The 25,724-nt window shown below is 37.4% G+C and overlaps 1 protein-coding gene across 1 annotated transcript in view; it reads right to left on the bottom strand.

The window, feature by feature from the left end:
* LOC122117721 (doublecortin domain-containing protein 1-like) overlaps positions 1-25,326 on the bottom strand; it is a 50,654-nt gene extending 25,328 nt beyond the window's left edge. The window contains exons 1-8 of the mRNA XM_042691515.1: positions 25,218-25,326; positions 16,756-16,937; positions 13,549-13,635; positions 11,282-11,381; positions 8,707-8,842; positions 7,524-7,683; positions 2,807-2,965; positions 1,112-1,312 (exon numbers count right to left, since the gene is read on the bottom strand). Of these exons, the coding sequence (XP_042547449.1) occupies positions 1,112-1,312; positions 2,807-2,965; positions 7,524-7,683; positions 8,707-8,842; positions 11,282-11,381; positions 13,549-13,635; positions 16,756-16,937; positions 25,218-25,253 (1,061 nt within the window). The 5' untranslated portion in view covers positions 25,254-25,326. The remainder of the gene's footprint in view (positions 1-1,111; positions 1,313-2,806; positions 2,966-7,523; positions 7,684-8,706; positions 8,843-11,281; positions 11,382-13,548; positions 13,636-16,755; positions 16,938-25,217) is intronic.
* Between the last annotated feature and the right edge of the window lie 398 nt (positions 25,327-25,724).

Raw genomic sequence — 25,724 nt, 5'->3', positions numbered from 1 at the left:
TGTTTGGACATTCTGTTCTCCAACTTCCCTGAGACAAGACCAGTAAGTGTTCCTCGCCATCCATGTGGCAAGGAAAAACAGGGTAAAGCTAGTCCTCTCCTGCCCACACTGAGCCCACAGCCTGCTAATGCAGTCTCTCTCAACGCAGAGATCCACAGCCCTGGACATGGAGCTATAGAAAATGCAATGAAAATCACAGCTCTTTCTCAGAAAGAAAAATTGTGCACAAGTGCACAAACAAGTCTAACACACCTTTCAATTTTATCTGAATAGTACAATGTTGCTCGGCTAACCAGGAATTTTCTTTCTTTCTTCTTTTTTAAGAAAAACAGAATCCTTAAGCCATTATTATATCCAACAAAATTCATACTTTCATAATATCATCAGCTAGCTAGACGGTTTTAGGTTTCTCTTGACTGTCTTTGAATGAGACAAAGGACACAGGGGAATCAATGCAACAGCGACATACACAAGACAGTATGTTGGAAATGATCTGTACAACTTGTGGGGGGGCGGGGGTTGGAAGGGAGGGAAAGTAGGGGAAAATGAGGGAAGGGGTAACAAGATTGACAAAAATTGTACTTATTACCTTACTTATGTAACTGTAACCCCTCTGTACAGCAGAGGGGTTAAAAAAAAATTGACAGCAGATGGTTTAAAACTGTATCCAGGGTGACAGACATTCATTTAAGTTGATGTATTTCCCAAAGAATTGGTTTTTACCATGTGATTAGAAGCCATGTCAGTTGGTTATTTTTATGAAAGCTAAGGAAGTAGCGAAGACCTGGGGTGGGGAAGGACTAACAGGGATTGAGTTTATGGGAAAAATTTTTAATTGGAAGTGTTTTAAATTTATTGTTTCAAATCAGAAAGCTATATTAGGGGAGCATATCATCTTGTACCTAATGGCCAAGTAAATTTCTGTACCAATGGCAGATTATTAGAAGATTGATTGTATGTAGAATCTTTCCATCTCTCTCTCTCTTTTTCTTTCTCTCTAGTTAAATCAGACAGAAAAATACAAAGCCTCAACTATCTCTCTTCTTGAAAAGGACCTGTTAGGCTCTTATTCAAGTTTTGACATATTAACCTTCAAATGCAGTGGGTTTACCTGCTGTCTTCTTTGTGTATCCAACGTTGATGATTATCATCCGATTTCTTTGCCATCAAAACCACTTCCATGCCTGAACGGAGGTCAGGACCCTGTACTCCCAAGACCAACTGAGACATAGCATGGCTTATAATTTGTCCATCTCTATATTCAAACTGTTGACGGTGGGCCTTCATCAATTTACTATACTTTGGGGAATGGCTGAGACAAAGAAAAGTCTGTTAGTAGAAGAAAAAAATGGCATGCACACTAGGGGAACTGGGATGGTAAATTCTCCCAGTACTGGAACAATAGCAAGGCTGTTAACATCTAATAGTTGATGTAAAGCTCAGAAGTATGGATTTATTTTGTAACAGAAACAAAGGTGCTTAAGGAAACATTTACAAAATTCATCAGAATATAAAAAGTTCAGAAGAGGAAGCATTTAAAGAAAAAAATGAAATTCAAAAAACAAGTAGGAAGGCCATATAAAGTAAAAAGAGAAATAAAGGGGTTGAACTCAAACTATGATTTTTTTCTATGTGCTTTCTACAATATACCTAGTAAATAGGATACCACGGTCTCCTAACAAATCATGAAGTATCATAACACAAAGTAAAGTCAAGCTAATAGGCTAGTAAGTTCTCTTAATGATCTTAATGCATTAAGCGAAGTTACTAATTATGTTAAATACCACAATACCTTGCCAATTAAATTAATCTATAGAACTCTATTCAGCCCCTACTATGTGCACGGTCTAATGCTAGCTGCTAAAAGTGCTAAGCTGGCTTAACATAATTCAGAAACCACTACACTATTAAGCAAATGACTAAGGCTATGAACTAATGCTTAATACTATGCAGTACTGTCTAGATTCCTCTCACTCCCTTGAATGTTGGCTAGAAAATAATAAAATTAGAAAAAGAAGAATTGTATTTCAATATTTTTTGGTCTGGTTGTGGGACCTGAACTTTGGGCCTGGGTGCTGTCCCTCAGCTCTTCAGCTCAAGGCTAGCGCTCTATCACTTGAGCCACAGCGCCACTTCCAGCTTTTTTCTTTTTGCTTACATGATGCTGAGGAATCGAACCCAGGGCCTCATGCATGCAAGGCAAGTGCTCTACCACTGAGCCATCTTCCCAGCCCCTCAGTATTTTCTTAAGATCATTAAAGTATAGCACATGCTTGTTTATAATTTCATCCATATAGTTATTCAACAAATATGTCAGCTTTATTCTAAGTTCTCCTACTAAGGCAAATGTGGAAGCAGTAAAAGGATGGGGGTAGGGTCCAGGGGAAAGAGGTAGACAGATGAAGAGGAGAAGGGGGTGGGGGGGGGGGAATGCATTCAAGAATTCAATGTATATCCTGCAAACTTAAGAAGAGTGAAGGAATGAGTGGATAAGGGTTGAGTGAGAATGTTGAAGGGGATGACATGGATCATGATGTATTGCATTCATAAACTGCTTTGCTAAATGACCCTCTTTTGTACAGCTACTTAAAAATGAATTTTAAAAATTTGAAAAGAAGACTAACAAGAAAGCAAGAAATTATACTACACTGCACAAAAAAGGCGCTCGCTAAAGGGAAGAGAACCTTCTCACCAATACTTACAAATATGTGTAATGAAAACATAAGACAAAAATGTGCACCTGTGTGTCAAAAGTAGCCAACAGTAGTGAAAACGCCTAAGAAAGAATCCTTTGCAACTTTTTTACCTGTCTCCCTTTTGTGGTTTTAGTTTTTCCAAGGGCTTTTCTTCCACTTTCTTCGGAAGAATGTGGTCCTCCTCAGAGTCGCAGGAAGTGCCCTGCCAGGCATACCTGAGCAGCGGGTGAAGTGCTGCCATTCGGAGATGAGCTCTGGCATGTGAATCTCTATCAAGCCAGATGCAAACACAAGTCTAAGCACATTTTCTGTGAAACAATCTGATCAGAGCTCATAGGATGCCGGTGGATCTATAAATTGTATTTCCAAAGGAATGCCTAACTTTAGAAATCCACATCTGTCTATTACATAATTTAAATCTTTTACTTAGAAAGCTACAAATAAAATCCCTCAGGCATATAAAATATGGCATTCATGTTTGTTATTATGATTTAGAAAAATGAGGCTATGTATTACATTTCAAAAGTGATAAAGATTAAGATCACTTGAGAAGCCATCATAAACATGTAAAGACTCCTCCTACTACCTCATAAGTAGGTCATAATTCTATCTGGAAAATGTAGCCAAAATGACTAGGTTCTATAAAGTTTACTTGATATTAAATCAAATTAACCTTTCCCCCTCAGTACAGGAATCTAGAGACTCAAATAGCATCTTCACATACCTGCAAGATTTTAAGAGACAACAATATACTACAGCATCACAACAAAATAGTCGCAAGTGGAATAATTGAGCCAGACTTCTGGCTTCTTTTTACAACAAAGATGACCCAGAGCAGTAAACACCATATGGATCCATGTACATTAAGTTATAGACCATTGTTTAGAGCACATTTGCTTTGAGTGATACCTTGACATAATATGAAAAATGAGATACATGCAGCAAGAGTATTTCAGCACTCTAAACATGCATACTTGTAAATAAAGCTCTCTGGGACAGGCTGTGATCCTCAAGGTCTAGTGATCGTTTTATGCAACTGCAAGCAATATCAAATTATGAAAATCTTCAAGGACAAGTCCTGCGTTAGCAGAGTTGATTGTACACATCGGTAACATTAATAGCAGTGTTGCATGTGGCTATGAAACAAAGTAACCACTGCTTCATTCAGCCCTTGCAGAAAGAGCAAGAATCTCCCTAACAGTTGAAAAGCAAGACTGCCACCTTGTGTCCTAAATGAGAAACACAACTTTCCCACTAACTATTTCTTAGAGGAAAAGAGAAAAAGTGTCATCTTGGTTTTGAAGTTGGCAAGACGCAGACAAGCCGTTTCCCTTATATCCAGGATTTCCCTTTTCTTACTTAGAACTTATCTATCAGCTCCTAAGCTCCCTGTCAAGTGAACTCTCATTAAGTCAATTTCAGAACACTTTTAGCAATCCACCTTGATTTATTCATTAACTAATTTGCTCATGGAAATCATCATCCATCTGAAAGCTATTCATTCCTTTAACATTATTTATTGAGCCATTATTATATGTCAGGCACAGACTTCTATGTGTTAGCATAGAGTGATGAATAGAATAAGTGCTTTGGATTTCAAATGTTCTAATGGGAAGAGAGAGAAAATAGACAAATAAATCCATAAATAATCAAGTAAGTGCTATATGTTCAATAAAGTAAAATATTACAATAGAAAATCACTGGAATGAGACATGGTCTATTTTAGTAATGGGGTCAGAGAAGTCTCTATGAGTACATATGCAAATTGAAATTTGGTCAAAGGGAAGCAGCCAGCTATGTGAGAATCCACAGCAAGAACGGAGTAAAGAACACATGGGAAGGATCTGAATCATTTGTACTTTTGGCCAATTGAAGAACAATAAGACATTAGTGTGAAGGGTATGTGGTGTGAGTATGCAGGGGTAGGTGGTACTGGACAAGACTCTAAGAGGTGGATCAGGCCTACCCTACAAACTGGCGAGGAAAAGCAAAAATTTCCCCCAAGCTCCCCTGTGATCTGAAAGGTCTTTACATAGAGCAAAAAACCAATGCTTTCTGAGCATTCACTTTTCCCCATTGTGCTTCTTAGGGATTTACACCAAGCATCTTTACATAGGTACTTAGTAGTTAAAATCATCCCTCTAGATTTAAGTTCCTTCCTGATTATGTTATAGACAATCCTCAATATGCAAAATCTTCCAAACCTGTTTAGGGAATTCTGGAGCAATCTGAGCGACTTTCTAATATATGATGCCCACTGAAATCATTCATGGCACTATTAAAAGTGAGCCTGAAGGAAGAGCCCCTGGTGTACTGATAATAAGGATGTAGGAGCTATCAAGCAGAAGACTAGAGCACAAGGCAGTGAAACAGATAAACCTTGGGATGGAGATGTTCTCTCTCATTAACTACTTAAGTATTAGAGTTAGATGCCCTTTGGAGTAATGATCTCCTTGTTACTGGAAACATTCTAGAAGAGGCTGGAGTGAGAGAGCTGGCCAGGAATGCTTAGGAAAAGGTATAAAAATGTTTCCTTTTTCCTAATTTTTCTGTATTTTTTGTCTATATGCAGATAATAAGTCAAGGGCCAGATGATATACCTCACAGAACAAAAAGGGATATTAGGAAAATTCGTGGCTAATTCCCTAACTATTGTAGGAGTTATGACAAAGAATTATTCCTTGAAAAAAATGCCCTCAGGTGCCATTGGTGGTGTCAAGACAGGATCAATGAACCACTCACCAAAGCTAGGAAATGTGTTTTCTAAAATAAAAGTTAATAATCTTATAACTGAAGATAGTGTGTGTGTGTGTGTGTGTGTGTGTGTGTGTGTGTGTGTGTGTGTGTGTGTGTGTGTGTGGTGTATACCAGTACTAGAGCTTAAACTCAGGGCTTGGATACTGTTCCTAAGCTTGGTCCACTCAAAGCTGGTACTCCACCATTTGAGCCACACTTCCACTCTATTGTTTTTTGTTGCTGTTGTTGTTAGCTGGAGATTAGAATGACATGGATGTTTTTACATAAGCTGATTTCAAACTGCAGTCCTCAGATCTCAGCCTCCTAAACAGGTAGAATTACAGACATGAGAAGGTATTTTTTTGTAAGTTTGTAACAATACTAAATTAATTCTTGCAGTTATTGCAATGTAACTGACCAGGTATTTTTCTTTGTATAATTTGGAAATACACTCACTTATCCCTCTACTTACTCAGAGCCAGTTAGTCTATTCTTTTTTTAATTAAGTTTTTTCTTGTGAAAATACAGTACAAAGGGGTTACAGTTACATGAGCAAGATAATGAGTACATTTCTTATCCAGCATTGTTGCCTCCTCCTTTGTTTTTCCCCTACCATCCCTTCCCCCACCACCACCACCACGCACAGAGCATCTGTGACATAGCTCTTAAGCAGCATGGTAGATGGGGTAAGAGGATCAGAGACTGAAGGAGCATGGCTCAGGATAATCTTTGCTCAAGTTGATTTCAGTGAAGAGTCCATGGATTTGATGAAGTATATGAAGAAAGTAAAATTATTTTAAATATATGAAGAAAGTAAAATTATTTGGAGTTGAAAAAATTAGTATGAGGCTCAGAGCCTTATAAGAGAACATAAATGGAATATCCTACCTTCAGGCAATAGCTTATTGCTAAGCTAGACACTGGAGTTCATGATTCAGGAAGCAAAATATGAAGGGGAAGTGGACAAGAGGTACAAATGAGAGCCAATGAAAGACAATGATGTGGGACTAGAATATCAGACTCTTTTGTCTGTCTGCAAAAGATAGACATAGAAGACTTTATAAATACAGGGGATATGACTCAGTGATAAGAGCACTTGCCTAACTTGTGCAGACCTACGCTCTATCCAGAGATAGAGTCTACAGAAAAGAAGGTTGTGTATTATAAAGATAACTTTCCACTGATGGAACTTAGAGGTGACTTGGGAGGAGGAAATTATAGATACAGAGATGCATCAGAAAAGTATTTCAATGAGTCAGAATGATAGGTATACATTAATACGCATCTATCTTGGACCTTTGTTAGGAGAGAAGCTGAATGGTTCCCAAGGTCGATGTTTACTAAGGGAAGATTCTAGTTTCTTTAAAAATAATAATAAAAATGTAACTGTGTACATATGACCATATAAAATGATGCTAATCGAAATGAGCTCTAAGATAACGGAAAAAAAGAGAGGTTTTTGTTTCTTTGATTTTGCTTTTAATGTACAGTGTAAAGTTATTTCTTTTTTCTTTCCTTTTCTTTCCTTTGGTTTATCCCCTACTGTTACTGTTTTTGTTTTTTATTTCGGCACCCTGTGTCTTCTATATACATTTACCTGATTTGGGGAAGGGAAAGGAATAACAATGGTGAAACAAAAGACCAAAGTGAGCCAATGCAACAGTGATACTCACATGACACCATGCTGGAAATGAACTTTATAACTTAGGCAGGGAGAAGGGTACAGGGGGAGGGAAGGAGGGAAAACAAAGGAGGAGGTAAGAATGTTCGACAAAAAAATGTACTCATTACCTTACTTATGTAACTGTCATTCCTCTGACACCCTTACAATAAAATTAAATTTAAAACGTAAATAATCTGTGATGTAAAAAATAACTTAAAAAGTTACTGAAAGCAGATCGATCATTGTGATGGTTGAAGCTTCAAGCGTATCCATTTGTCAGAAACTAATTAAATTCTGTTCTGCTCCTGACATCCTTTTCAGAAACAGGGCACGAGTTTCCTGCATGGGCTCTGGACTGTTATCAGGCTCAGAATGAGCTGAGTTCACAAAGGAGCCTGGAAGCTTTTCTGGTTAGCCTGATTACTTACAGAATTTCACCGGAAGCATGTTCTGCTGTTAAAACATCATTTTGCATTTGTTTTCCCTCTGGTTGTTCAAGTTGCTTCTCTTCTCCAAAAGTTACTCTAAGTTTACGCACAGCAAGCTTGCTTCCAGACACAATGTCACTTTGGACTTCTAAAACAAGAGCTGAACCGAAATACACAAATTGCAAGGACATATTATTAGTTTGATGGTGGAGCCCTGGGAATTTAAAAACATATGCTAAACACAAGCACGAACTATTTCCAGCCATTTGATCTATTTGTTGGTTTACTCTTTAAAGTAAGAAGTTGGATTTCACTTAATTCAATGCTTGTAGAGTCTTTTCTCTCAGATATTCTTAGTCAAAAGTACTAAAAATAGGTCTTTCCAAAGATAAGTTAATTATTCCATCTTCCAACTACTCAAATGGTTACATTAGTTACCTGTATGTCTCTAGGTCATTCTCTGAGATTCAAACTCATCAATGAAAGTCTCCATGTCTTGAAAGGCATAAGTAAAACTTTACTGTAGAGTGTTCACCAGATGGAATGGGGTACTGTTTTAAATTAATTTTTTTTTAATTTTTCCTCACTCTAAGAGAAGGAATAGGAGCACATGGAAATGAGAGAAACTACGAGAGGAAAGCAAAAGTCTAAAGAAAGTTTTTTTGTGTGTGTTTTTTTAAACAAACATCACACCACAACAAGACAATATGATACAGTCGTGATTTGTGATTCTTCCAAAATGCTTTGGCTCTGCCATCCCTAGTAACTTAGAGAAAAGCCTCTATGTCTGGTCCAGGGGGCGTTTGAGGAAGATAAAAAACCAGAAGAACAAACACAGGTAATCCTCCTTCTCGATATTGGTATCACTGCGAGAATCTCAGTTGCTCAAGGGAATGGGTACCTTGTTCCAAACAATGACACAGTTGCTTCCTGAGGCACGGCCACATAACCCTGGATCTGGTTTCTGAAGATTTATGGAGAAACTTGCTGGGGAACTTTTTAGAAGAGCTTACCAGGCACAGAGAGGTGCCTCTCTAAAGACTACAGAGATGACCAGGGAGTGATTTCAGCCCCCAGAGTCCAAGGGAGCCTAAGGAAATCGATAGCGCTATCCTTTCCTTTCTCCGGAGACAAGTGTTTACATTTAGCTGCTATATTACAGAAAAGTAGTTTCAGTGCTCACCTTCTACCTTGCGTGAACAGCAGAAGGCTTGAATTTTGGAAATGTCAGATGCTAAGTTCCTGAGGAAGATTTGCTTCTTTTGCTGGGCAATGGAGAGGTCAGGATTGATCCATTGTTCTCCACACGAGACATATACCTATGGGAGAGAGGAGTCTCTGATCCTGGATACAACAGATCACAGCAATGTTATTTGTAACAGCCAAAGCTGGAGATCATCACAATAATCAAAGTACCTGTGGTACCATGGAATACGTCTCAGTAAGAAAAAGGAACTAAGTATTGACAAAGGCATAAAATATGATGGGTTTCAAGGATTTTGTTCTGAGTTAAAAGAAGTTCATACTCTTGTCTGCAACTCCAGTGGATGTAAAATTCATCAAGAACCTGAAATGTACAGATGTAAAAAACTGGGATGATGGAAGTATGGTTGTGAATTAAAATGGGGCCAGGGTAATTCTATATTTGCTAGAAGTTAGCCTGTCACCTTCTGAGCAAGCAGCATGAAGTCTGAAAGGTGGGTAGTTGCATGATTTGGTATGTCCATTAGGGAACAAGAAACCTGCTGTTCAAGAAGAAATAGTAAAGCAACTTTGTGACACGGTGGTTAGTGAGAGTGGTGGAAAAATAGAAGAGTGAATGGTGGATAAACACTTTCAAAGTACTTAGTGCCCAGGAGAAATAAAAGAAGTGGTATATGTGATGGAACTGGTATAGATGGGGGAGAGTAAGGACAAGGAAGGGAAGAATGTAACAGGTGATCTGATCAAGGTGTTCTGTGCACATAAATTGCACAATCATTTGTAGATTTTTAAAGTAGCATTAAAAATAAAACGTTTTAAAATTTTTTTTCAAGGAAAGAGAGGGATGGAAGGAAAGAAGGAAGGATTGAAATGCAGGTGTAATCAAGGGTTAGCAAACTGTGACTATCAGCCAACTTTGGGCTGTTGCTTGTTTTTTTTTTTATAAAGTTTTATTGGCACATAGCTACGTCCATTCAATTGCATGTGGTCCATGGCTGCTTTCATGCCCCATAATAGAACTGGTGTTTCAATAGAGATGATATGGCTCACAAACATAAGATATTTCCTCTTTACCAAAAAAAAAGTATAACCCCCTGGCATACATGTATTTGCAGTATAAATACAAAAATATTAATGTGGGTGTTTCTAGAGGATGTGATTATGGATGAAATTTTTTCCCTCTTCAATTCTCTAACCCATATTTCTTAAATATTTTTAAGTGAGTACTATCTCTTTAAAGGTGAGAAATACAGAAAGAAACCCAGCCCTGCTTTTCTGATCATCATGCACTTGTTGTTACAACTTGCGTTATTATTTCCTCTTCTTGAACAACAGGATTCTTGTTCCTTAATGGACATACCAAATCATGCAAGTGTTCACCTTTCAGACCTCGAGCTGGTTGTTCTGAAGGTGACAGGCTAACTTCTATCAAATACAGAATTACCGCAACCCCATTTTAATTCACAACCATACTTCCATCATCCCAGTGCCTTACATCTGTATTTACCTTTAGATTAAGTTTCTGTTGTTATTGTCTGTATTAATACAGTTTGCCTTAAATTGAGCACAGTGAATGATCATGGTAGCACATACTGAAAATGTTCAGAACAAACGACTTGGAAGTGATAACATAGGACCAATAATAAATAAGTCTATCAGCTTCCAAACACATCTCCACCTGCATGATGCCTCTGATATTGATCACTGAGACCTGGATTTAAGACTCTCAAGTGATCTTATACTCAAAGCCTGAGTTCTGATCATCTGATGTGAGTTTCATTCTCTATTCAAGGAATGACATCCTCAGTCAAGGAAGGTGATTTCTCTCCAAGCTGATGCCCCAAATTCCCTAAATTAGAGAAAAGAGTGGGCTTCTAAAATCCTTCCATCTCCCAACTTTCTTTAGCCACCCAAATAGTATTTGAAAGCCAAGCATGGGAATGCACATTTGTGATCCCAGCCCAAAGGAGGCTGAGGCAGGAGGATTGGAACTTCAAGGCCAGCCTGGTGAAGCCTTGTCTCAAACAAACAGACAAAAAAAGAGAGAGAGAGAGAGAGTATATGGGAAGTTAAATTCAATTTTTCCTGAAAAAAAGTGGAATTGTTATTTAGTAAAAAAAAAAAAAAACCTTAAAGCAACTATATTCTGTAGACCTTAAAAACAGGAAAGGACCATGCTTTACTGAATATTTTTTTTTTAAGATTAGTGAATAATTCTCCTTCAGAGGCAGAGACAGAAATCACAAGTGGTGAATATTTGTGCAGTTGGTGCTTGTTTTTTTCTAGAGTAGAGAAGAAATCATCTATCTTAATGGGTCATAATGTAAATTACATGAGTAAACTCTCTCTAAAGCATGAAGTATACAAGTATACTTCCCTCTGAAGCGGGCAGGCCTGAGACCCAGGAGGTCTCAGCAACACTAGATCTTAATGTTGCTTTTGGATGGGTGCTGAGTTTGGCTAATTCTGAGAGAAAAGAAGAAGCAGCAGCATCTGAGGTCTATTTTTTTCCCTTGGGTTGTATTCACATATTAACATGAAATTTACATGATTACCAGTTCATCTCTTTGCAGCTCCTTCAGGGCAAAGATTTCCTTCCCCTTTTCATTAAACAATCTCCTTGCTGCAGAAGGTAAATTTAAAATTTCAGTGCACCTGTAGTAAGAGACACAAAAACTGTCCTTGCATAAAGGAACTTTCTAGTAGTGGAGAGAAAAATAAAAGAAATTAAACCCCGGATCATTAACGTTTTTTTGCAGGGCTGTGAGTGAGTGAAGAGCCATCAGATTGTTTTGAGTATCAGTATCAGTCTGGTATTGAGGGACTCTCTGAGTCCTGACACTCGAAATCATTCGGCCTCTCTAAGCCTACATTTCTTACCTCCCAGGTTGCTATGAGTGAGGATTCAAGGCTAGTGTTAAAAAGGGCTTATCACTGTGCCAAGATGCCCAGTAGACAGGCAGACACTGTGATTGACTTTTCATTCTCCAAGAACCCACATCTTTCTATTTCTGTGCCTTTGGTTCCTGTCCTTTTTTCTACCTGAGGCTCCTTCCTTGGCTTTTTCTGTTGAAGCTTTGTGTTTGTATTTTGTTTTATTTTGTTGGTAGTACCACGGTTCAAGCTCAGGATTTCGCACTTGCTAGACAGGTGCTCTACCTCTTGATTCACACCCAGATGTTTTCCCCCACTAAAATCACATCAGTCACCAGGTAGCTCTTCATCTCCCTCCACCAAAAGGGGTTCTCTCTAGCCACTTAACACCCTTTGAGATATGATTATTTTTAGCCTGGTTAAACTCTGAACATTGATTTTCCCAACCAAGCTCTGTGGATACTGAGGCAAAAGACAGTTTCTCTCTTCCCATCAGAGTCACCCATCTAATCAGTAGTAAAGACAGGCCACAGAGTGACTCATAGTGTCATGTTGGCATTGGCACCTGGCCAATGTGCTTTAAGAACAGAGAAAACAATTGTTTTTTCCTCAGAAAACCTTATTTAAGAAAGTGACCTTTGGATTGGGACTTAAAAGATGCAGGGGATTCATCAAGAAGTTCTAGAGATGTATGTATGGAGAACAGAAGGCCTAGATGGAGCAGAGAAAGAGGACCAATTTGAAAGCACTTGGGATTTCAGACTAATGAACCTGGTTTCTAGCTTCTGAAGAATGGGAGGCTACTGAAGACATCAGAGTAGATGTGTGGTGTGTTATTAGATCTGCCTTTTAGAGGGCTGACAAAGGGGCTGGAGATAGCAGAGGCTGAACCCTCTATCGCCAGTCTGGATCAGAGGTAATAAAGCAGAATATGAATTAGTAGAGCTACTGAAGAGCGTGCACTTCCTAAAGAGTCCTGTTGTGATGGCCCAGCCTATGGAAGAAGAAAGTGAAAGATGCTTGCCAAATATATTTGATGTTACAGTGCGCTGTTTATACTGAGTGAGTTAGAGGTGATTTTAGCCCACCAGCAAGAGTCAGTTACGTGAAGATGTTTCCTTTGCCTTTCCTTTTTGTCAGCATTGATATGTGAACTCTGGGTGTTGTGCTTGCTAGGCAAGCTCTCTACTGCTTGAACCATACCCTTAAATCCTTTTTGCATTTCGTTGTTTTTGTGATAGGACCTCACATTTTTGCCTAGGCTGGCCTGGAATTATGGTCCTTCTGATCTCCACCTCCCAATGTAACTGGAATTAAAAGTAGAAGCCACTATGCACAGGGGCATCGCCATACAATAATCAGATATTATACCTAGAAAGTACCACCAAGGCACGCAGCAGGCAGTTAGGACTTCAGCTATCTGGAGGCAAAGCCCCAGAGATGAGCTTCTCTGATTCTCATCCCCAGTGTTGGGACAGGCAACCACACGGACTGCTTAATTCTATTGTGAGCCCAAGAAAACAGGAGTATCAGCAGGAACTGGCTCCCCACGGGGCTGTATATCAACACAACCCAGACATTCCTGAGAGAACAGGGCATCTGGACAAGAAAGAGCTGCGTCTTGACCATCCACAATCAACCAAATACAAACCCAAGAAAGGTACTGTGCAATAATGAAATGCATTTTTAAATGATATTCACTTATATTTACAGAATTAATAGTCGAGAAAGCTAGAGGGAACTTGCTAAACATTGAATTTTGGCAGAAAATGTTTAATTAGCATTGGTCTCATAAAGTCATAAAATTTACATATATCATGGATTACAATCACTAGAATCATATTAACAGCTTTTTTCTTATGTCAAATATATTCTGTATTATCCATTATATATAATCATTCAGGCATACAAATAAAAATACCTTTGTATTTAGGATATGAATATTTACCTCTCCAAAAGATGGTGAAATTCAACCTGGTTTATTTCTGAGTCTTTATTAACCCAGACTTTCTGTTTCCTTTCAGTGTTAGCATTTCTGAAATAAATGAACCAGGATTTGATTACATTAGCATACATTGTCAATTATCTCTCAACATGTTTCAATGTGTGAAAAATTATAAGATCTTAATTTATCATGATTTGCCTAAAATAATCTGCCTTTCTTAAGAAAATAGGACTTCAAAATCTAACACAATTAAATATTAGACTTCTTTGTTACATCTTAAATATGATAGTATAGGAACATACTGAATAATTTATGTAAAATCACATATTTTCAATATTCTAATCCTGTTTTAATAATGTTGAACACTGAGTTGTAAATTTATCAATTTTGAAAAGAAAATCAGATAGGACATTATTTTTAGTGTTTTATTCATATAAAAGTTCTATTATTAATTCAAATTGAAACATTTTCAAACAGAAAAAATGATAACTATGAAAAGGATGCTTACCTGAAATATTTACCCATCCACATTTTCAAAGTAGAAAATTACTGTGTGAATTTTTAGCATTTGTATCAAATGAAAACTATTAATCAAATATAATCATTCATTCATTCAATAAGCACTGATTTGGAATCCAGTCTCTATCAGTGGTCTTTAATTGCATGTTTATAGTAGCTCTATACCTGAGTATTTCATTCCCATGACCACACCATAACAGATTGCACATGTGCAGGTGAATAACATGTTCCTGGTTCTCCATCTGGAGACATAAGCTAGCATAATCATTGGTGTTATGCAAGGAGCCTAGACAACTGGAACAATGAAGTATTCAGCAGCTACACCTAACTTGGACAAAGAGAATGTGAAGTTCAGGGTAACACCTAGAAATAAAATCTGAAGTTATTCTCAAAGGACTTTTCTTATCAAGATGGGAAATAGGGGTGGTTGAGTGTGAGATAGGGTAATGTTGGTAAGAAACAGAGCCAGAGAAGTATATGGAAATAAATCATAATGGGCTTTAAGAGCTACATGAAGGATCTTGAGTGGTTCCAAGTATCATAAATTACTAATAATGAAAATATAGAGAAATTGTTAAAAATAAGTTTACTAGAGTCACTTCTTACAGTACTCTAAAATATCACTTTTAAGACTTTCCATATGTAGTTTATCATACTATTGAAAGATGTAATTTGCTGTGCCATAAAAGTTATGTCTCAATTTCTATGGAGTTGACAGCTATTATTAGCATTAATTGGCCACATTTTGTCATTCACTCAGGGTAATAATCAACTAATAGTAAGCAATGCTCTTTGATTATCCTCTGGCTTGTCCAAGGAAGAACAAATGATGGTGTCAAGCCCTCAATACTCCGTACAGTGAATTAATAAATAAATGAAAGGCAAGATCATACTAGAAAAGAATTGTGCTCAAAATATAATTCAACAGAACTTAATAGAACCTACATCTGAATGTTACTGGATTTATTTAAAGCAGCCTAAGAGGGATTCTGCTTCGCCTATCTCTGGGATACCATTCTCCTTGAGGACAATATGAACAATCCCTCTGGAGGGAATCAACAGAACCTGCTGCAGTTCACAGTCAAGGCTCCCTGTTTAAAGCTTCTGTTTCTAGTATTTATATTCTTCTAGATGGGGAGGGGAAGAATGATTCGGATGGTACTGTACAATGCTTTCTGAGTCAGTAAGGAAAAAAAATGATATCTAGTACAGTTAGACTGTCAAGTGTAGGCCAGTGTATCTTAGTTATCCAGGAATAATTACTTCATGTGGAGAACAAAGCAGCTCTCTGATCTCTAAATACTTGATCATTCAGGACAAATTGTTCCATAAGCCCAGCATACCAACGACGCTCAGATTTGCCAACCTTTCAAAATATGGTTGGATTCCTTGACTGAACCAGGCTTTTTGAAACACTAATGTGATAAAATGCTATCTCTACATAATGCTATCTATATATAACTTTGAACTAATTGACGTCGAATAAGAAAACAAAATGTAGAAAGAGACAGAAATGATGTGTTGACTTTGGGTGTTTAGAAAAAAGTCATGCATGCTTTAGAGGCACTGCCCTCACATTTTATATCCAGTAGAATGAGCTAATTATGAAATGTATGCGTCACAGATTTCAATTTCAGGCTTGACTTTACTTTGAAGATTAATTTTTTACTTTATCATCTTCCCAGGCAGTTCAGTGGACAGCCAATCTGAATGTTACTCATTGTTCAGTGATGTATGAAGTATATTTAATCAATGTGAAGAAAGTAATATTAAACTATTATCGGCAGCCTCAACTATCCTAAATATCTCAGAAGAAAGGTCAAGAGGTAATCTCAGTGGTAATTACATAAGAAACAATGTATTTAACTCATTCTTTCCATCAAGGCTTTTCAATGATCTATTATTCTTTGTCATGAAATGTGGTGAAATTAGGGCAAGTGATTTTTCTAAAATGCTAGAGAAATACTGGCTATTTGGGAAGATGTTTCTTTAACTAATTCTATGCCAAGCCCAAAATGTAGATACAAGCTTTTCTACAAACTTTCTGGAAACTATAATTGTTCACTAAGTATTCCAAAGATGCATGAGAGCAGCTTCAATTCAGAATCACAAAGTTATATTTAAGAAACAAATTGTGAATTCAGTTATTTTGACATATATTAATAAAACTCAATCAGAAGTGCTACTTCAAAATATACATACATCATAAAAGTTTTTTAAAATCAGTTACTCATTTCTAACTTACCTTTTTATTGGGGGGGGGGGGGCGGGAATCCTGTCATGGGGCCTGAACTCTGGGCCTGGGCGCTGTCCCTCAGCTATTCAGCTCAAGGGTAGCGCTCTACCACTTGAGCCACAGCGCCACTTTCGGCTTTTTTCTTTTTGCTTATGTGGTGCTGAGGAATTGAACCCAGGGCCTCATGCATGCAAGGCAAGCACTCTACCACTGAGCCACCTTCCCAGCCCCCTAACTTACTTTTTATATGTAGCCTTAATCCATAGAGAACAAATTAAGTTCCTGACATAGAAACAATTAATTTTCACATCGAATTTCATCTTCAACTATCACTAGGGTAGCCTTCTTTTTAAATAAATATATAATGTCCCCCAGAGAAAACACAATGAACAAGGCAGACATCTGTATATACTAGAAAATGTATTTAACAATAAGAATGAATGCGTGGCCCTTACTGTGTCTTCCATCCAGGTGACATGTCTGGACCAATTACAGTAAGGGATCTGTTTTTATCCTTGTCTCCATTCCTCAGAACTCTGAGTTTCATTGGGACCTTCTGATCCAGGGTCTTATAAATAGGTTTCTTCATGGGAGGGCTGTTGGGCACAAGCAGTCCTTCTATTGGCCAATCAAACTCCTTCAGAAAGAAAATATCAAAATGTGAGAGCCACAGTAGAGCCATTTCTAGACTTAAAACATAACCAAACCCACAGCTTATACTGTTAGTATTTCATTCATTCAGCAAAACATGTACTGACTACCTAAGCTATTCTAGGCAAGGTAAGTTAATGGTTTATTTGCATAAAGTGTGAATTTAATTGTTTCTTAAAAGTAATCACTTTTTAAATAAGTCAAATTGTAAATTATTTATTCCCTTTGAGGAAAGCATCATTGTGTGAAAACAGAACTGAACTAGCCTAGAATGCTTTTTTACTCATGTGTGAAGTATCTTTAGCCAATGTGAAGGAAAGAAAAATGAGTGAACCTCCTCTCACAAAAGCCTGACATTAACATAAACCCAATCTATTTTACAAGACTATATTTAGGGAATATAGTAACATCCTCTAAACAAATAGAGTAAAATAGTGAAATAACTTAAACAAATTTTGGGTGTTTCTATTGTAGAATTCAGATACATTGTTGGTATTCATTCACATGATGGTTAATTCATCCATTTCCAAATATTTATTCTTTATTATTTGCCAGGCACAGTACTAGTCACCAAAAATAAAACAATGTACCAGGCAAGACAGTCTTGGAGGAATTTATGTACAGAGTTACATTTTGAGAACTTTTGAAAACTTTAGAAAGTTACCTAAAAATAAACTGACAATCACAATAGTGTAAGTGTAGAGTCGTAAGTTGTGAAATGTGATGCAGCCATGTAAGATAATTCAGTGATGTCATACGAGTCACGAAGCCTTGTTAAGAATTAGTGCTTCAGAGGCTGGCTAGAAGTTTGTACATCAGTTTTGCCAATGAATAAAACATGAGACTTGAAGGCCAGAGGAAGGCACAGTGGCTCCCTGAGCAGCAGGGGCAATTTGGTAGAGACTATTGCTGCTTACAGAGACAGACACTTGTGCAAGAAGAATACATGGAGAAAAGGGGAGCAGAAATGATATTTAGGCAAGGTCCAAGTTCCTTCCTTCCCCCCTCCGTGCTCCCTCCCTCCCTTCTTTGCTTCTCTCCTTTCTTCCCTCCTTCCTTCTTTCCTTCCTTCCCTCTTTCTTTTCTTTTTTTTTTTTTTTGGGGGGGGGGGGGTCATGGGGCTTGAACTCTGGGCCTGGGCGCTGTCCCTCAGCTCTTCAGCTCAAGGCTAGCACTCCACCACTTGAGCCACAGCACCACTTCCAGTTTTCTGGTGGTTTACTGGAGATAAGAGTCTCATGGACTTTCCTGCCTGGGCTAGCTTTGGACCTCGATCCTCAGATCTCAGCCTCCTGAGAAGCAAAGATTACAGGTGTGAGCCACTGGCGCTGGGCTCCTTCCCTCTCTTTCTTTTCTTCTTTCCTTCACCCTTCCATCCTTTCTTTTCCCTTCCTCTTCCCTTTTCCCTTCTTCCTTCCTTCCCTTCTTGCTTCTTTCCCTCTTCCCTTCCTTTCCTCCTTCCCTTTCTTCCTTCCTTCTCCCCCCTTCCTTCCTCACTCACTTCCTGTCTTCTTTTCTTCCTTTCCCATCTGAATGAACAGCTACTCTGTAGCAATCCCAGTAACTGCAATGACTCTCTTTAAAAATATCCTAATTCTAAACAAAGGAGGAGGCTATAATGCTTGATAAGAAATGTACTCATTATCTTGCCCATGTAATCGTAACCCCTCTGTACAGTATTTTCACAATAAAATAAAATAAAAATAAAAATATCCTAATTCTATGCAAGCATAGGTCTATTTCTGTGTGTTTTATTCTCTCCAGGGTAGCAGTTCATTTCCTCCTGTACAGTACCACAATGCTGCATTACAGCAGTTTTATATGTGCTGAGTCTTGATATCAGGTAAAGCAAGTACCTTAACACTTAAGAATCAATTTGATTAGTTTTATAAGTTTGTTTGGAGCATAAATGCTCTTTATCAAGTTAAGGAAATTTAAATTAGTTAAGTTTGTTCTTGCCTGCTTGTTGTATGGGGCTAGAGTGATAATTCAGTGATACAGTGCGGAGCTATAATCTGAAGCACTGAAATATTTTTTTCTAGACAATCGAATCGTATATAGATTTTGCCCTGTATTTATTAAGTTATATTTACATGACTATTTATACTTCTTTTTCAGTACTGAGCTTTGAACTCAGAGACTCATGCTTACTAGGTAGGTACTCTACTACTGAGCCACACAGCAACTTTCATTGCTTACACTTCATCATCTGCCTGCTAATTACACAAGTTGATTTAAAATTTTTTTAAATGTTCCATTTAAATGTTCCATTTTAAATGTTCTATTTAAATATTGACCAACATGTATTCAAATCAGTGATGATGCTTTATCTTTTCTAGAGATTACTGCCTTCAGAATTTTTAAAGGCTTTTATATACACAGTCATATATTCCTTGTGTACTATCTTCCATTAAGGTCAATATCAAGGAATCCCTAGTCTCGTTACAGTTGGAAACAATTTGGCTTTTTCATATTCTGAAATGTTTCCTTGTTATATGTTTAGTCAAATTTGACAATAAAGTTACTAAGCCATGGAGTTCTTTTTTTTGGGGGGGGGGACTAGAACCCAGGGCCTCATGCATGCAAGGCAAGTGCTCTACCACTGAGCCACCTTCCCAGCCCCAAGTTCTTTTTTTTTTCATTTTTTTATTGTGAAAATACTGTACAGAGCGGTTACAGTTACATGAGCAAGGTTGCTCATTGTTGCCTCCTCCTTTGTTTTTCCCCTACTATCCCTTCCCTCCCGCCTCCCCAGCTACGCCCCCCCACCCTCCATTTCCCCCCAGCCCCCACTCACCTCCGCCTAAATTGTAAAGTTCATTTTTCAACATAGTGTCTTGTATATCTCATTGTTGCAATAGGTCAATCTATATCCCTATTTAAACAATTTGTTTTACCTTTCCCCTCCTCAAATTATACCAATGTCATAAACACTGAAAATGGGTTATACCATCAGGGAGGGACATACAAAGCAACAAAAAAATCACATGATACCCTATATATACGTTAGAAACAATAGCAAGAAAGAAAAAAACACTTGTGTCCCTATCTTGGGGTTCATTTAGCTTAACATCATCTTATCTGACCTTTTCTGCTTGTCCCAGACATATACTAGTTATTGCAAATAAGGGAAACCATGGGACCTATGTTTCTTTGGGCCTGACTTACTTCACTTAATATAATTTTTTCCAAGTCTTTCCATTTCCTAACAAATGGGGTGATGTCATTCTTTCTGATGGAGGCATAGAATTCCATTGTGTATATATACCACATTTTCTTGGTCCATTCATCTACTGAGGGGCATCTGGGTTGGTTCCATATCTTACCTATGGTTAATAATGCTGCAATAAACATAGTTGTGCTGGTAGCCCTACTGCATTGTTGGTGGGAGTGTAAACTTGTTCAACCACTTTGGAAAGTAGTATGGAGGTTAGTGGAGTATGGGCTTTCAGTCTCACCAAGATGCTTCACCAAGTGGGGCTTCAGAGCCTGGGTCCCTGAGCCTCTTTGTGCTCAAGGATAGTGCTCTACCATTTATCCACAGCACCACTTCCAGTTTTTCAGTGGTTAATTGGAGAAAATAGTCTCACAGGGACTTTTCTTCCTGGGCTGGCTTCCAATGGTGATCAGTCTCCTGAGAATTACAGGTGTGAGCCATTGGCCCCAAGCTACCAAGGTGCCTTTTTGATACATTGCTGTTGTCTAACAATTTGATTATTTTATTCCTCTAAACCATTACACTTACTGGTATAAATTTTGTACTAGGCCTTTAATGTCTTAATCTCTCAGCAACTCTCAGACTCAATATCTTCCTAAATGGGTAAGTGTTTGGGCTTTGGAGCTAGACTGCTATATTGAATCTCTGACCTGTTACTCTATTACAACCTGGAGCAAACCTTTAACAGAAAACAGCTGGAAACTGATACATAAACTCTTCCTCTTCTCTCCCAAGAGAAACCTTGCTGATACTGTCATTTCAATGGATTCTTGGAAGACTGCATGGTCATAGTTCTCATATTGGCTCTCCTTCTTTAGCTACTCATTCCTTACCCCAATCCCTAATACAACATCTGTACCATTAGCCTCAAATAATTCTGAAAGAATCTAAGCAAAGACATCCAACATAGATTAAAGGCGGGAGAAGTTTCCTAACGGTGATATAGGTGCCAATATCCACAGAAGAGGGAAGTCATGTTAGGCAGTCAGAAACATGGCCACAATAAAGGCAGTCCTAGGGAGCATGCAATCAACACAAGAAAGATGAAGCTAACTGCCACTGGGGAGTTGGGGTGCATGGTAGACCAGTGCAGAGGAAGATGCATAGCTCTTAGTTTGTGTATGGAAGAGAATATATTTTTTCCCAAAGCTAGTATAGCCAGCCTTGAACAGAACAATTTTAACAATCTCGCAATTATACTGAAAACACATGTTTTAAATAAACTATAAACAAAATCTGAAAGTTGTGAAATGTAAATATTCTGAAATGACATCTCATTATGATGTGCTAATTTGTGAGATGGGTTTGTAAATAACAACTGCATTTAATTAAGGGAATAACAATATAAATAAGTGTTCAGAAAAAGGTGAGGAGAGTATTTTCCAGATTAATGCTTCTTCCTTCTGTATTTAATGTAACATTTTGCATAGCAAAAAATTAATACAATGACAATGAGATTAGCTTACTCTACTCCTAAATTTAAAAAAAAAAAAACTTGGTTTTAAAGAAACTTATTTTATTCCTGTTCTTCATTGAAGATCTGTATCCTGTGTAGAAATTAAATTGCAAATTAAACTATCAAGTGTCCATTGTCTAGGAAAGGAGCAATGTGGCATTCTTTTCCATTAGTATGGTTATTGAGAAAAAGTAACAAAAGTTACATCACTGGATGTTTTCATCTGATACTATGAAAGTGTGTAAAGGTTACAGTTAAGGTGAGAGGAAGTAGCAGGGTGTGGTGGAATTATAGAACTTCTAATAGTCAAGTTTGGGATCAGTCTGTAACTACTCTGCAAACATTACAACTTGATTCAGAGCAAATCAACTTTTGTACTATTTTTAGACATGAGAGATCAAGTAAAAGCTAAATAAATAATTGGGAGAAATGAGGGAGAAAAATCTCATTAAAATGACTTCCACTTTGAAGCTTCGCAATAAAATAACTGATACATCTTTTTAAACCGTGGAAGAGAAACAGATTTCCATGCTTAGTGTCTGAATCTGACAATTTCATGCACTCCAGAGATTGATCAAAGATTTTTTTCAATGTCCCACACCTGTGTTTCCCAGGAACATGTGTGACTTGTACTGTCTTAGGCCCTAGCTGATTTCAGATCTTTTATTGTCTCCAACTTGTCTCCTGACAGGCAGCCATGGTGTATATACTCACTTTAGCATCATTCATTCAGCAAACCTAAGAAGTCTTCTCTGTGAGTTATCATAAAAACTTCAATCAAATACATGAAAATTAGCTGGGCTTCAAAACTTTTCAAATGTATGTGCCTCCAATGTTAATTCTTCTTTTAAGATATTTTAGTTCCTGTCCTAACAATGAAGGCACTTTTACTGTGAGAAATTCAGTCTTGGGATAATGAAGAACAAAACCATGGATAATTAAAGCTTCAACAGTGCAGCTTCTACCCCTCCATCTTCTCAGCTGGAATTTGAATGTTCTGATTCATTTTGTTACTGATTTTTTTTTCTCTATGTTCATGGCATAGTTCTTCTTTTCCTCACTTCTTTGTTGTAAACAAAGACAGCATGTGCTTGTTTGGGGGATCTCCTCTTAAACAATGACCTTGGTTTCTTAACTATGTTGGTCTTATTTCATCTGTTATTTTAAATGTGTATGTACCAGTACTGGGACTTGAACTTGGGGCCTGGGTGCTGTTTCTTAGCTTTGTCATTCAAAAGTGATGCTCTATCACTTGAGTCACAATTCTACTTTTGGTATTTACTGGTTAATTGGAGCTAAGAGTCACACAGACTGTTCTGCTCTAGCTGGCTTTGAATTGTAATCCTCAATTCTCAGCTTCCTGGGTAATGAGGATTACAGACGTGAGTTACTCCCACCAGCTTCATCTGTTTGTTATTAACAAGAATTCCTGCATATCCATAGATACATGGTTTGCTTTTAAGCATGTACTTTTCCTCTCCTTCCACTCAAAGTGGATTTCTAAATGTACACAAAGTTTCAAAACCCATATCCCATTGATAAAGGTTCCGATCTACATATAGGGACTTTGGCTATCCTAGATTCACCAGACACTTTAAAGTATTTTGTCCTGTTTGGCTATGATGCAACTCCATCCCTCAGCAGATCAATATATTCTATACTTTTACCTCTCTTTTGTCCATCATGGGAAGCCTGAGGACACAAATATTAATTTAGTATTTAGAAGTTTTAAGATCGCTACCCACTAGCACATTTCAAATGTTTGAGCCTTTTCAAACTAACTTTTCCAGTGATTCTATCCTTGACTATGAAAATCCATTACTGCTCACCTTCAGTTGCTTAAATTTGTACCTGCTCAAGACATAACTTTTTCTCCAGTGTGTGAGCCTATACCTCAGCACTCCTATAAATGCACCAGTGATTTTAGTTGCAGACGAAATCAAGGGAATACATTAATCTTTTGTTTTTATACAACTTTAATATCTTTTTAAATATTGATGTCTCCAGATATGTGAAATACTACTTGTGAGTAAAAGTTTCCACTGACTTCTGGGATGAATACTATTTAAAAGTGAAATCTGTTCTCAGATCAGTGGTCACCACGAAGAGGTAAACATATTTTGACATTAATGCCACCTGTTTAGTGTCTAAGACACTAAAAAGTTAATTCCAGACTTTTGTCCTAGTTTACACTGGACATACTGATCTCTCCATGCCACCTTTCCACTGCTGGGTCCACACTGGCTCTCCCTGGCACCACAAACCCTGTATGTCAGACACATCCATTCATCCAGCCAGAGAGCAGACTGCTCCCTGAGCCATCTCTCCAATCCACAGATCCAAATGCAGGAAAGAATCTGAAAACCTGAAGCAAGATAAAGAAGAAATCTTCTCTTCAATATATTATGGTGAAATCATAGAATATCAAAGAAAAAAGAGATAAAACACAGCCAGAAAGAAAAGACAGCTGAGATGACTTTCAGGTGAAAGTATTTAGAATGATGGCTGAGTTTTCCATGACAAAATGGGAGGCAGAAATCATGGGTGATATATTTAGTCAGCTAAGCACAAATATCTGACTTGAATGAAAGAATTTATAAGAACTGAAAGTATTCATTATCACTCACTAACAATTAAAAGAAGGGTGTGTCACAAAGAAGGAAAGTAACCCTAGGTGGACAGATTGACATATAAAAACTAATTATAACAAGGAAAGTTTGGGGATGAATGTAAATATACATCAACTGCACACAACATTCATACCTTGTGGAAATAAGTTAAAAGGTAAACTCATATTGTAATAACAGCCTCTTTTACAAATCATAGGATTAAAGCTAACTATTCTAATATTCTTAGTTACTTGAGAGAAGATGACTTTGCATTTTGATTACTCATCTTTGTCAACTAAAATGTTCAGGAAACAAACAAAAGAATGTAAACAGAGGGCATATTTTCAAAAGTAGTGAATGGGAAAAAGCCAATAAAAAACAAAGAATAATACTAAAAAAGATAGAGAAACAGAAATGGCAAGACAAATAGGAAGCAAATTATAATCTAAATATATCTGCAATTACCATATATAGAAAAGACTAATACCATAGTTTAGAGAAAAGGTTGTCAGACAAAGTTCTTAAGGTAACTGTTGGCTATCTTATAACTATTGGTTATCCAAGTCAGAACATACAAAATCAGAAAATAAAAGGACACAGAGAACATATACTAATAACCCAAAGCATTGGGATATTTTATGAATACTAGATAACTGAGACTTGTTAGAACTAGAAAGACTACATAATGATAAAAAATTGAATTTGTCAAGGAGAAATAATATTTTGAGAGTGTTGGTGCCTAAGAACTATATTTCAAAATATACAAAGTAAAATTTGATGGATAGCAAGAAGATATAGGTATATGTTTCCATGGTGAAAGACTTAATTACATCTTTCTAAAACACTATAGAATTACCAAGTTTTATCTTTTGCGCTGTAATCCAAAAAGTACATGGAAAGTACATGGGAATTCTCAGAAGGCTGACCATACTGTGAGCCTGAAAGCAAATACCAATAACCATGTTTCATACTCCCCCATACTACCTCATTGATCTGGCCATTGGGGAGGACAGGCCACATATAAGTAAGTTTGTTCCACAGAGGATTGTCAACTTTGGAATGTTTCCATTGGCCTGGCTTACTGGTGCCTTCATGTTTTATGGCCCACCTAAAATAAAACAAAAGATAAAAATGAATGAAGTAAGGATAAATGTCATTGTAATATATTCATTTTTCATTGAGTGTGTGCTATGTACTCAGTGAAGACTCAGTTTGATTAAAAGCCCCAATTTGATTATTTGCTGTTTAAAAAAAAGCAAAAATTGGAATTGATTTCAAGATAAAAGAATGTGTTTTAAAAATCAGGAAAGCAAAGAATGACATTGCCCCATTTGTTAGGAAATGGAAAGACTTGGAAAAAATTATATTAAGTGAAGTAAGCCAGGCCCAAAGAAACATAGGTCCCATGGTTTCCCTTATTTGCAATAACTAGTATATGTCTGAGTCAAGCAGAAAAGTCAGATAAGTTGATGTTAGGGAAATGAACCCTAA

The sequence above is a fragment of the Dipodomys spectabilis genome, unplaced genomic scaffold (assembly GCF_019054845.1).
Source record: "Dipodomys spectabilis isolate Male_0828 unplaced genomic scaffold, ASM1905484v1 ptg000145l, whole genome shotgun sequence".
Classification (NCBI taxonomy): domain Eukaryota; kingdom Metazoa; phylum Chordata; class Mammalia; order Rodentia; family Heteromyidae; genus Dipodomys; species Dipodomys spectabilis.
The sequence above is the reverse complement of the archived record's forward strand: the minus strand, read 5'-3'. Positions and strand labels throughout refer to the sequence as shown.